The sequence below is a fragment of the Coturnix japonica genome, chromosome 3, assembly GCF_001577835.2.
Source record: "Coturnix japonica isolate 7356 chromosome 3, Coturnix japonica 2.1, whole genome shotgun sequence".
Classification (NCBI taxonomy): domain Eukaryota; kingdom Metazoa; phylum Chordata; class Aves; order Galliformes; family Phasianidae; genus Coturnix; species Coturnix japonica.
Window position 1 is genome coordinate 53,747,636 of NC_029518.1, and position 12,576 is coordinate 53,760,211.

At 42.8% G+C, this 12,576-nt stretch overlaps 1 protein-coding gene across 2 annotated transcripts; it reads right to left on the reverse strand.

Annotated features, from left to right (window-relative positions):
* Nucleotides 1-2,185: 2,185 nt before the first annotated feature.
* RNF146 (ring finger protein 146) lies at nt 2,186-12,365 on the reverse strand. Of its 2 annotated transcripts, none has more exons than XM_015858536.2 (2): nt 12,245-12,365; nt 2,186-3,945 (listed from the first exon to the last, which is right to left on the reverse strand). In XM_015858536.2, the coding sequence occupies exon 2, from the start codon at nt 3,942-3,944 to the stop codon at nt 2,886-2,888; it is 1,059 nt and encodes a 352-aa protein (XP_015714022.1). In that variant the 5' UTR covers nt 3,945; nt 12,245-12,365; the 3' UTR covers nt 2,186-2,885. The 2 variants fall into 2 exon arrangements, with proteins under 2 accessions (XP_015714022.1, XP_015714023.1); XM_015858537.2 differs by lacking the exon at nt 12,245-12,365 and adding an exon at nt 11,836-12,163.
* Between the last annotated feature and the right edge of the window lie 211 nt (nt 12,366-12,576).

Sequence of the window (12,576 nt, forward strand, 5' to 3'; positions counted from 1 at the left end):
TATCTTTTAATCCAAGTGTCAGGCTATAAAGCCCATTAATATGTTCTGTGAGCTGAGTGATACAAATTAGGAAGGTGGGAAACTGCAGCAGAAATGCTGCATCTGTTTTATGTATACAGTTTGAACTTGACCTGTGCTTTCAGTAAGCAAAACTAGGTATGTGCATTTATCCTGTATGTACAGGGGTCCTCTTTGATTTGTAGGCATGGAGTTTCTAGTTTCAGCAAATGCCTTTCTCCAGCAATCCTCTGTGTTTCTAAGAACAGGATGAGTAATTAACTGCTGCTACAAGCAGCCATTTCAGGAAAGGTTACAGGAAACACATTTTGCCCTCAGTTGGAATCACAAATACACCAAACGTTGCTGTAGGAAGTTCTAGTAATTACAGGTGTTTGCCTTGATCAAAGATTCGATGCACAGCCTAATGCTGTGCTTTTCTTCTTCATTTTAAAAATAAGTACAGTCCTTATTATGAAAACCAGCCCAACTAAATTACTGAGTGCTATTATGAGGGCTCCAGGCTGAGATGAAACGGAATCCCATTTTAGTCATTTCAGACCTAAGTGGTCAATTTCAGAGCACTTGCTCGTCATCCTGAAGTACCAAATACCTGTAACCAGCAGCCAATAGGCATTTATATCTTCCTTAAATTTATTAAAGACTACATGCTGCTTCTCCTTTAGAAATGATCTAAAACTGAACAAGCACCAAAGGCACAAAATGAATTAGAAACCCAATTCAGAATTGACCCTCCCCAGTCTCCTAATTAAAAGGAGTACTAGCTTTTCTATTTTCTAGGAGCTAGTTTGCCAACTCCTTCCTCAGCAAACAAGGTTTTGTATTCCATTGTGAAATGCCTCTTATTTCTTGCCTCTGTGTAGTGGAACTTGTGGACTCTTAGCTAAGTGTTGAAAGCTTGAATACTGTCACGCTGAGGATCACTTCTAACAATACTGATACTTCCCCGTATCTATATATATACACACAACATATACGTATTTCATTTTGAAACTCCTCAAATTAAGTATATGGCACGTCCTGTACTTTGCATCTTGCTTTAACAAGGCATGACCTTATGCTAAGTGAAATACTGGAAGCATTCTTACTGAGTATTTTACGGCACAAAGTTAAGACTTTGGTTAGTGTATGGTAAAGCAAAACAAAAAAGGTGGCAGCTAACAAATGAAAGTACAAAGCACTCCAAACTCCTGCCTTCCAAAGGTCACGTTACTGGCTTAGTTCTGGAACTGGAAGGTAAAAAGTCTGTGACCAAGACTACTCCTTCCTAGCTAAGAAAGCAGGAAATACTCTTTCATCTGTCTCAGTCTCCTGTGTAGTTTCCTTTTTTCACTGTCTCACCTGTGGGCAGAGAAATCAGGAATGGATGCAGCTTTGCCTAAGAAAATGCCAAAGAAAAAGCCTTTGTTACTGTAATTAATTTTAGAAACTTAAATCTACCATTCTTAAAAACCAGCCCATTTAATTCTCTTCAAATGACTGTATGCCTTCAGCACCTTTTTGTTTGATGGTTAGGAATACTTAAGAATCAGCTTTCAGCCCTTTCTATTCAGGGACACATACACCAAAAACTTGGGATTCATTAGCTTTATTTAAAGGCTGAGCCCAACAAACAAATGTTCCCCTTTATTTTCAACTGTTATAACAAAAACAAGTTGTACTTCAGATCTGGCTTGTAAACTTTTCTAATAATCACTCTGTAGTAACTGGGGCCAATGTGTGAGCACATTTAAAATACAAGTCCCAGATTATCTGATCTCTGCAGTTATGAAGCTTTGTTATGAAGAACAGATAACAGCAATCTAGTCCTTAACGCGTCTTCTGTATGTTAAGGTCTAGTATGATTACTTTCGCTCATTTATTTCAACACTTCTGCTGCTAATAAGACTGAGTGATACTTTTACCCACTGCAACAGTGAAGTGAGTTGGTCAGCACTTCAGATAAGAAGTGTGAAGCCTGTGTAAGCAGTGAGCCTGTTACTTGTGATTGTTCATTAGACAGATGTACTCCTCCTAGATCAGTGTGCTGGTTGAAATAGTCAGGAACATAAGAACTTAAAGATGCCACTCTAAACCAATCCTTGCTTTTGGCAAACACGGGAAGCTGTTTTATGATACTTTTCCTTCAAGTTCCTCCAATTAAGTTCAATTAAATTGGAGACATATCTAAGATGGTTACTGATAAAATGTAGTTTTATTAAATTATAAATTCCGTAACAAAAACGAGACAGATCAAGAAAGACCTCAAAAACAGAACTACAGGGACAAGATGGCAAAGCCAATTAAAATGCCATGAAGCGTATAGGTAAGAATTTGCAACAAAAGTTAACAGCATTTTTACATTGCCATGGAAGGAAGGTAAATGCTTGCTCTTTGTCTAGGAAACGCACATTTTAACTCCACACATCTATTTTTCTCACATTAAATTAAGCATCCCGCTCACACCCAACATCTTGTCTGCTCCCACATTGCTTTAGTGTTCATACATCAATCCATGCAGAAAGTAGTAAGACACTTAATGCGACAATCAGATAATGAAGACAATTCAGGTTGTACAGTAGATATACATCGGCCAGAAAGGGATAGAGTATCTTCATGGGGAGAATGCTACAAAATAAACACGAGACGTTTTCAAGAAAACCGGGTATTGCTAAGCAGCTTTCAAACCATTAACAGGACAACCCAGTTTCTTACAGTTAGTCTTCCAGCTAAGACATGTTAAAAGACTTAAGTAAGTTAGACCAAATCTGTTTCTTCCCTTCACCCCACCCTCCCACCAAACACACTGCTAGGTCTGAGTGCAATGCCAACGTGGACAGAAAATTTACAGATAGGAGACTGAGTTTTTCAATCGCATGGCTCCAGATTTACACTTCAGTGACTGTGCACTGTCCATCTGGTCTCCTAGATCTTACACTTGCGTTTGCCACCCCTCCCCCTGCCACTGGTCTATCTTCTCCAGACTGGTTTGTGTTTGCATTCAAGTGTCTCTGCTGGGCAGAGGATGGGTGTTGCTGGAGAGGAGCAGACACATCCTCGCTATCGCTGCTAGCATCCGATTCAGTCTCCTCCACAGAGGTGTCAGGGGCTGGCACCCTACCGGAAGATGATGATTCGTGGTCCTCCTCTCCCTCTCCCCTATGACTCCTTTCGGCCATACTGTCTCCGTTTATTTGTAAGTGGGCAAAAGAGTTCTCCAGAGAAGTGCTTGCATCCGGAGAGGGTGTCGAAGGACTCACGAGCTGACCATCCAGTGATGGCAGGGGCCTAGGAGAAACAGGCACCAGAGGCTGTACAGCTGCAGCGCCCCCAGTCAGTGTGCTGTCCGCACCATCAGCAGAGCTCTCTCGTGCCAGGTTGACACTGTTGGTGTCACAGTCCAACCTAAGCCCAGCCACTCCCTTCTTTGGTATATCTATTATGTCCCGTTTTATTTTCCTGCGCCGTCCGTGCTCATTTCTCCTATACTGAACCATGTTTTCAAGATCTGCTACGTATAAAAACCCAGCAATTAGCATTTCAGTGCTCTTTTTACCCTTGGAAAAGGCATCTTCCAGCTCTCTGCTGGTACGTTCATCATACTGCCACCAACCATTTCTCCCTTCATAGTACCAAGCGTATTCTCCATTGCCTCTGCTTGCTGCTTTGAGTTCTTCTGGTGATAATAGGGTTGGCTTGTCTAGAAAATCCTCTGGGATCTCCTGCCGGCAGAGCGCACAACGTTTCCCAAGCCAAGAAGCTCCCTTGACACACAGATAGCAGAACACGTGTTTACAAGGCAGACTTACTGGATGGACACACGTTTGCAGACAGATAGCACATTCAGGGACTGTCAGGGAAGGTGCAGCATTAGCACAAGACTCATTAGTCTTCCTGTTTGTGGGAAGCATGTTGATTGAATGATCTATTTCACCACAGCCAGCCATCCTGCAGAAGATCAAAGAGAGGTTTAAGTCAGGTTATTGTGTCAACCTAAACTAGTACCTTTACCTCGCAGTCTGCATAATGAGACGTTTGCCTTAGATTAATATAAAATATCATTTATGAAGCTCAACTTCTGAAGAAACTTTCGGTTCAATGTCTTTTTTCCCCCTTAGTCAACAGACTAAGCTGAATTTAGGGAGAATTTCTTTTGCTAATCACTAAGCTTTAATTTTCTGCTTCATTTTTAATAGAATACCATGCCAAGCTTGGGAATTTCCTCAGTCCTCTTCTTGAAGCAGTACTGATTGATGAACTTAATGCAGCCTAAAGGTACTACAAAATGTCCAATCAGCCAGTTATTTTGGAGCATCCTCAGAAAATTGAAAGAAGCTGCGATTCTTTTCCCAAGGGGGTAACCTAACCACAGAACCGTCTATTTTCACAATACAGGTGTTTGTCAGTTTGATTAGTGGATTATTGGAACAGTAATTCAGAGTAGGATCCCATAGTACAAAACACACTTGGCAGAAGCACCAGACCATATTCCCACCCTAGGGAAGGGGGTAGTGTATCGCAGGAGATGAAACGCAGCCAGAATCTGATCAGCTTGTGAGCTTCTTTCTCTGGCCATGCCTAATTCTGTCATTACAGATGATTTTTCTAACCAACTGTATGAAAAGAGAGGACAAGACCAAAAAATGCATAACTGTGCTGCTCTGTCACTTTGTAGCATTTCAGTAGGTGAAATACTCCAGCCTTGACATGCAAGAACCTGCTTACAGATGTTTTAGCCATGGCCATCTTTTTACAGATTGTTTCGTGGTAATTTTCCTTTTATATTCTTACTTATTGGCAATCAAAACAAAACTGTTAAATATCAAATGAGGGAAGAGAATTGATTTTGGGAGATGAGGCTTGAAAAGGTGCCTTTTCCCACATTAAATCTCCAAGGAATTTCACAGTATCATAGTCTCGTGCGGGTTGGAAGGGACCTTAGAGATCACCCCCCGGGATTCGAGCCTCCTGTGTAGCAGAGCAGCACTTCTACCACTTGCGCCACAGGGGGATTCGAACCCAGGGCCTCCTGTGTTGCAACGCGGCATTCCTACCACTGCGCCACCGGAGGCGCCCAACTTGGCAGAAATTTGGCAGAATACAGCTCATACTCGGCAAAACAGCCCTCTGGTAAAACTAGTCTTTGTTGTACTGAGAATAGTTAAACCAAAATGATCGGAGTCACAGAAAGGTGGGGTTGGAAGGGACCGTTAGAGGTGATGCAGTCCCATCTCCTGCTCCACATGACCCAACCAACAGTACCAGATCTGATCAGTCACAGCTTTGTGTTGATTAGTTTTTGGTAACGTGTGAGGACAGTTGTATCACAGTCTGTCTGAACAGCCTGTCCCAGTGTGAGACGTATTTCTAGCAAAACACAACTACCCCAGGAGAAAATCTCCAGTGTTAACTGCAAAAGCCTTGCTGCTTTATGCAAATATATGCCAGGCTATTAAAAAACTAATGCATTATTATAAATATAGATACAGAAGCATATGCGAGTGCTATCTACTTAAAATGTCTCTCTCTATACTATTTCCTTCTAGCACTGTAATTTCCTTTCGAAAGTCCAATGTCTTTCCTTAATCCAGCTATTTTAATCTATTTTTAAAAGCTCTACAGCTCATATTTTCCTGAAGTAGCAATTAAAACTGAAACGTAGATGGATGCAATTGTATCTAATTTTTTCCTGAGATTAAACCCTAATCCGTGTGCTAGTTCTTCACTCAGTGTGACTGTCGCAGAAACGGCTCTACCACCTGGTAATTGTCTTTAGTGTACAGAACAAATCTATGTGCAAGATCCATGCTAGCAGTGTTGTGAACAAGCTGCTTTCTGGCACCCTCACACATTTCGGGTTGCATTTAGGAACAAAATTTTACACCAGAACTAGTTGGTTCTTTATTATGACGAGAAGCGTACTAGAAAAAGGAAGAGAAGCTACTCAGATTTCAGAGTACCCGTGGAAATGATTCGATCAGTATCTCACAACAAAAGAGCTGAAAGAGAAATCCATGTATTGATTAATTTCTGCCAACCAGAGCAGAGGAATAAAGACCTGAATCAAGGAATGATTGGATGTTGTATTGAGGGACATGGTTTAGTGGGAGCTATTGGTAATAGGTGAACAGTTGGATTGGATGATCTTTTAGGTCTTTTCCAACCTTGGTGATTCTATGAATTTTCAGATGTTCCCATAATAACATACTGCTGTGAAATAAGGCACAGCAGCTGAGATTTTTGTTTCCATGCTGCAGTTTTACAAAAGCCATCCTTCCCCTAAATACATTTTACAAGCTTATCCTCTTCAATTAAAAGAGAAACAACCAGAAGATTAATAACCGCTATACAAACTATGTATCATAATTAAGAATTAGCAAACTGCTGGGATTAAAAATTAGCTCATTTTGACTAATCAAATTCTGTTAACTCAAGACTAAACTCAAAGCAGTGAGAGTTCTCACTTGTTCACTGCAAGCTCAATTCTGTAGCACCTGAACTGTGTCCAACTGGTCACCTATTAATCTGGGGGTTCTCTGATTCTTTAACAGATCTAAACCTTAACACAGCACATAAACATACAGAAAGGATAAATGTCTTATCTTGAAAGTCTTCAGTGATTTTTAATGACTTGGAAGAAAACGCTGTATGTAAAATTAATACAGCTAGAGGAATAACCTTTTATCTCCAACCAAGCACTACCCAGCAACATAAACTCTTAATAAGAGATAAGCACAACTGCAGTTGCATGTGCTCAGAATGCAGGACAATTGTGCAATTGAAGATTTAGATCAACTAAACTGAGGCTGTCTCCTTTTTGTTTCTAAAGAAAGATCCTAATTAATCCTTTATTGTTAACCTATTTAAGTAACAGACCTAATTCACAGTAGCTTTATATGTACATTTCTATTGAACAGGAAGCCCTTTAGAAAGGAGGAGAAACATCTAGGGCTGCTATTCTGTAAAGCTGTGACTGTAGAAGCAATTTCTTCCAGGTTTGTGATATTAATAACTAAATACAACCGAGTACAGACTATTTTCCCTGAAATTAATAGCAGTACTTTAGAGCAAAACTTAACCAAAAAAGGCTTTATATTAAAATGGTTTTCTAATGCTAAACTTCTGCTATTTTGAAATTTGGGTAACATTTTGGGTAACAGGAAAAATTACGTTATCGAATAAATCAAACGTCTAATAGAAATTAAATTGACACTTTCTATAAACAAAATGATTTGAAGTATTTTGATAAGCAGTTCAGGTATAAAAAAAAAAGGAGCAACAAGCATTTAACATTGCATTTTAATAGAAATACAGCCCAAAGCCAACTGAGAAGAAGCTGGTTTACAGTCTTGCCAGATCACACATCCTCTCCTCTTGCCTCTAATATCTTTTTCTTTTAAATTAATATTTAAACCTATATTTCACTGGGTAAGCTTAGGGTGCCTTCAGCAACACACAAAGTACACTGCTATGGACCAGGTAATGTATAAGAGCTGTATGAAAATTCCCCTGGCCTACTGGGGCTCTGTCAGAAGAAAAAGTAAATTCCCATAAAGCCACCCCAAAACAGAGTAATTTTTTCAGATTCCAGGTCCAATTCTAACTGCAAGCAGGCAGTCTGTCAAGGAGCTAGCACATATAAGTCCCTTCATAAAGCAGCAGCTTACTTCTTCTCAGTAATTTCTACTGGAGCACGTCACAGGACTAAGATGTCCTGTCTTCAGATGCCTCCAGCTAGGATGGCAGGTCCTCCTTCCAAAGGCTGGCTCACTCCTGCCTTGTCCTACCCAATGCTACACTACTGTGTTTCGGATTCAATGAGTGCTACTGCAAAGCAAACAGTATCACCATTGTAACAGTGTTGTACAGAGGTATGAGCAAGCAAAATACACCACCAGGGTCCTGTTAGAGAAATGGAATTACTATCATTTACCTGACAAGGGCTGTTTTCAATGTACAGAAATGTTATCATCAGGCTTTGTCTTATTTTTTGCAATTATCAGTTCTGGCCCACAGTTTGACGTCAATTATTTTGACACCTTAATTTATGCAAGTTATCTTTTCCTAAAGTATTACAAAAGGCAATTATCTTTAGCTATACTAAGTCAATGCCTCATTTCCACAAAGTAACTATGTACACAGAAGGAGAAATGAGATCAAAGATAGGAATACGTTATGTTAATGCAAATTTAGCCTCTAGTATTCGACTTCTTGCATTCTGGGAGTTTAGAATGTAACAACAGCTACCCAAATCCATATGCAGCAAAAAACCACTTCATATCCCATTATCCCAAAGGACCATCTATCTACTCTTGTATCTCGTCTCTAAACAGGCAGCTGTTTGAGGAGAAAACAGTGCATGTAAACGTGGGACTTTCCCTAGGCACTCTCCACAATTCAAGCAGTCTGTTGAATAAGGCCTTCCTTATAATATTTGCTCAGGGAAAGGATCATTTCAGCATAAATACAGTGCTTATAAATACATATCAGACTAACATACAGACTACAAAGAAATGGAGGAGCAACAACTCCCTGAAAGAACATGGAACACTTTGTATTACAGCCTTCTGTGCCACAGTCTATCCAACGTCTGAACGCTTATCACTAGCAACATCAGAAAGAAATGTTCAGATGACTTCTAAGACACATTACTCAAACATTATTTTCTTTACAGCTGAGCTTCACGTGGCATTCAGTGCAGCTATTTTTAGAGCCCGTTCCTAAGGAAAAAAATGCAAAAATTAACGTGCCTATCCACTTGTCCTAGCACCTTTTCGAAAGATGGTTCTCCCCTCATCGTTCCTTTGCACATCAATCTGGAGAGCTGCAATCACATTAAAATTCTGGCTCTACTAATCCGCTCAGACAAGATATGGCGTTTGCTATGATCAAAGAGACAGCTGCAACAAGCTCAGTGCTGTGAATGTGGCATTCAGTCCTTCATCTTAGGGCTGGCTTTCTATGGTACATCTGTGGGCTTCACTTGAAGCCTTTTATCTATTACCTCTTGCAATCCGCTATTAGAGGTAGCGCATTGTGAGACCAAATGTTATGTGGAGATGGGAGAAGGAGGTTGGGTCATTTCTGACAGATTCTTGGGGAAAAAAAAGTGTGTGCGTGTAGTTAACGTGTGTAATTATACCTAGAAGAATCCAATTAGGGCATAATTATAGGATTATGGCACAGCAACTTTGTAATTGCTGCACAGCTATTAAAGAGAACTAGTTCACATACTGACTTCAGGTAACCTCCGTGCTTCATTACATTGTTATTTATTTAATAAGCCAGTCCTAGAAATTTTACTAAACGGGATAAAAGACATCTGTGGTTACACACACACACACCCCTTCCTGGACTCCTGCTCCTTTGAAGTAAAGTGGCTGAGAGCCATGTTCTACACTTAGCAATTAACTTCCTATGCTAGAAAAGCATCTCATATGAGGAATTACGCTATCTGTGGCAACCTGTGAGTGTCCCTTCCTCACCAAGCCCACGAGGACTATTGCACACTGATTCTGAAACACTCAGCCCACAACAGATGAAGGACAATCCGACCCACTGGGAATTGGAATTTAAACTTGGCATCGCCAGCTGGGCAACAACTGGTGCCACACTGTGGCTCAGCCAGCGTTAACCACCCCTTGTTTCCTTGGCAGGCTGTCAGGACGCCTGCTAGGGAACCTCGTGCCAACTTCTTCCACACCGTGTTAGGATGCTGAAGCAGTGTCCCTCCTAGGACACCCGTCATCCAAAAACGGCATGAGGTCTTTGATAAAATCATCAAGCTTTCACTTGGCCAAGATGAAGTGAAACCATCTCCTGTCAGATCAGTCAGCTGCTGCCTATCAAATTCCCAGTAGCGTATCATAGCCAGGGCATTATTTTTCTCACTTTTCTACTATTTTGGAGACACAAGTGATAGGAAAAATAGCAACAATAAACACATTTCCAGAAACATAAGAAGCCAGATCCTAAATATAAGTGCACTGTTTGTTATTTACGGCCCTAGGAAATTTTTGTAAATAAAAGTTTATCTTCTTAGGAAAAGAAGAAAACAAAACACCACTGGTAAATTCAACTAAAGCCAGCTTCTCACTCGCTGAAGGCTATCACTTAAACCCTGCCTCAAATGAAAGGTGATCGCACAAGTTCTGCAACACCAGACAGACCACTTTACAACAGTTAGCACAAACTCATTCGTTGACTGCCAGAGGCTGAAAACTGAACAGGTGCAGCGCTACAAAAGAAATGATCAAAGGTAAACGTTCTTCTGTGATTCAATACTTGACTGTTACCATCGGGCTCCCTAACATATATCTCAGTTACTAAGGAAGTAGGGTGGGGGAAGGTAGAAGCAGAGGAAAAAGGATCCCAGAACTCTTCCCTATAGGACAGCGTGAGCCAAATGCTGGTAAAGGAAGGAAGGATGGTAGTAGTTGCTTTATGCTGGTGGTGTTCTGTTTCATAAGGGAGAAAAAATAATAATTATATATATATATGCATATATATATCTCCCATCTGGAGGCCTACTGTCACAAGTACAGTATTAGCTAAAGGTATGGAACCTGTCTGGTGTTTTTGCAACTGCCTGCAAGCATCGGACAGCACAGCAGGTAAATAATCTCACTGCCTCCTCTCTCTCTCTTAAAATACTTTCAGAAATCAATGATGTGATAAGGCTTCAAATTCCCTGTCGTTCCTTTAAACAGCATTACTACACTTTAATTTTAAGAAGCTTGTATATTGGTGTGGGTCCGAGTTACAGAAAAACAGTCAAGTGCAGAACAGTCAACCATTTTGATACTGAATGGCTACATATTTATTCAAACTGAATTTCTTCTGCTGTGCTATAACTGGGAGCCCGTGTCCTACTTCATTTGACTTAAGTGAGGAAAACCTCAGTTTCGCACTCAAATAAGAGGGCACTGACAAAATTCCTGTGGGAAAACAAAGCAAAAATGGGCTCATCTGAAGCTATCGCTGCTTCTGAGAGAGAAATGAAGTACAGGAGCATTGTGACATATAAATTAACATGCACAGAAGGAGGAAAAAAAATAATCATCGATTCCAAGAAAGATTTTTCCCCAGCAACACCAAGAGCCTTCCAAACCTTATTCGACAGCCTTCAAAAGTCCTGCAGCTTCATCTCTCTGGGCAATTCCATTACATCTACATGGATGTGGTGGATTTAAGAGGAAACAAAAAGAACAAAACTTTCACTCGGCCATTTAAACAATCGGTACTTTGATTCGCTTGGAAAGAAGCCACAGCGTTAAACCTCACAGGGCTATAAAGCAACTCTGCGCAAACATAAAATATTTAAGATTTACTCAAAGTGACCCAAATCAATATTCAGGTTTTACCGTGCCTTCGGTACAACCGCAAGTGATCACTTTTGGCTGTGCGTTTTCAGAGGCACTTGAAGGCCTATTTTTAAGCAACCCACTGCCCAGAGGCAGCATCTAACAACGCCGCAGCGCTGTACCTTCAGCGCTACCGATGTGACAGAACACTTTAGAGCTCCGCTCCCTATTCTCCCTTTTAATTACCCCCTGCACGCTGCGCTCCCAGCAACAAGCTCTACCCTATTTCTACTTCACGTCGCAGAAAAGTTATGCGAAGACGGAAATAAGACGCCTTAATTGGGGTTTCTTCACATGCAAAAAGCGGACATCCACAGCATGAAAAACCTCGTATTCACCGAGTATTTCGCAATCATTTGTCAGCGGTGACAATACATATAGCACAAAGCGCAGGACCTATTTTTCCGCCCCGCTTTACCACTCCCGAAGGATGCAATTAAAAACCTCGAGCACAGACACATGGAAACAAAAGCACCTGGCGGCACCGCTCGCAGCTCCTCACGCTCTTCCTGTTGTGCTCGCCGACATCCCTCGCTCCCCCTCCGGCTGCGAGGCTCGGCCGCTGACAGCGGGCGGACAGCAGCCGAGACCCGGCCCGCCGCCCTCCCCTCTCCGCCGGGCCCAGTGTTTCGCGCAGGGCCGCGGCCTCCTCCCTCCTCCCTCGATGGCGAACAGCGACGCCGCGGGACTTGGGCTCCAGCGCGGACAGGAGGGCGGCACCCGCCGGTCCTCGCCCGCCGCAGGGCCGCGGCAGGCCCGCTCCGCCCGCCGGCCTTTTGTTTGGGGCCGGCGCCTACCGCCCGGCCAGGCCTCGGCTCCCTCCCCGATCCCGATCCCGGGGCGGCCGCTGTCAGCGCTGACCGCCCACCCAAGCCGGGACTCACCCGCCGGGCCGGGCCGGCTCGCGCCGCTCCGCCGCCACCTGCCGCCGCCTCCGCGGGACGCTCCGACGTCACGGCCGGAGCAGAGCGGGGGAGGCCGCGCCACCGTGACGCCGCGGATCGGGAGGAGCCACAACCGGCTCCGCCGCTGGGGGCCGCGCTCGGGTGACGCCATGGTGCCGCGCCGCCACACCCCGCGCTCGTGATGCCGCCATGGCGACGGGGCCTGGAGCGCACCATCCGCTTTTGGGGGTTCGGTGTCTCCGTCGAACGGAGATTACAGGAAAATAAAGCACCCTGAATGAAGTGTTCTCAGTAATAAATAAACCCGCGTC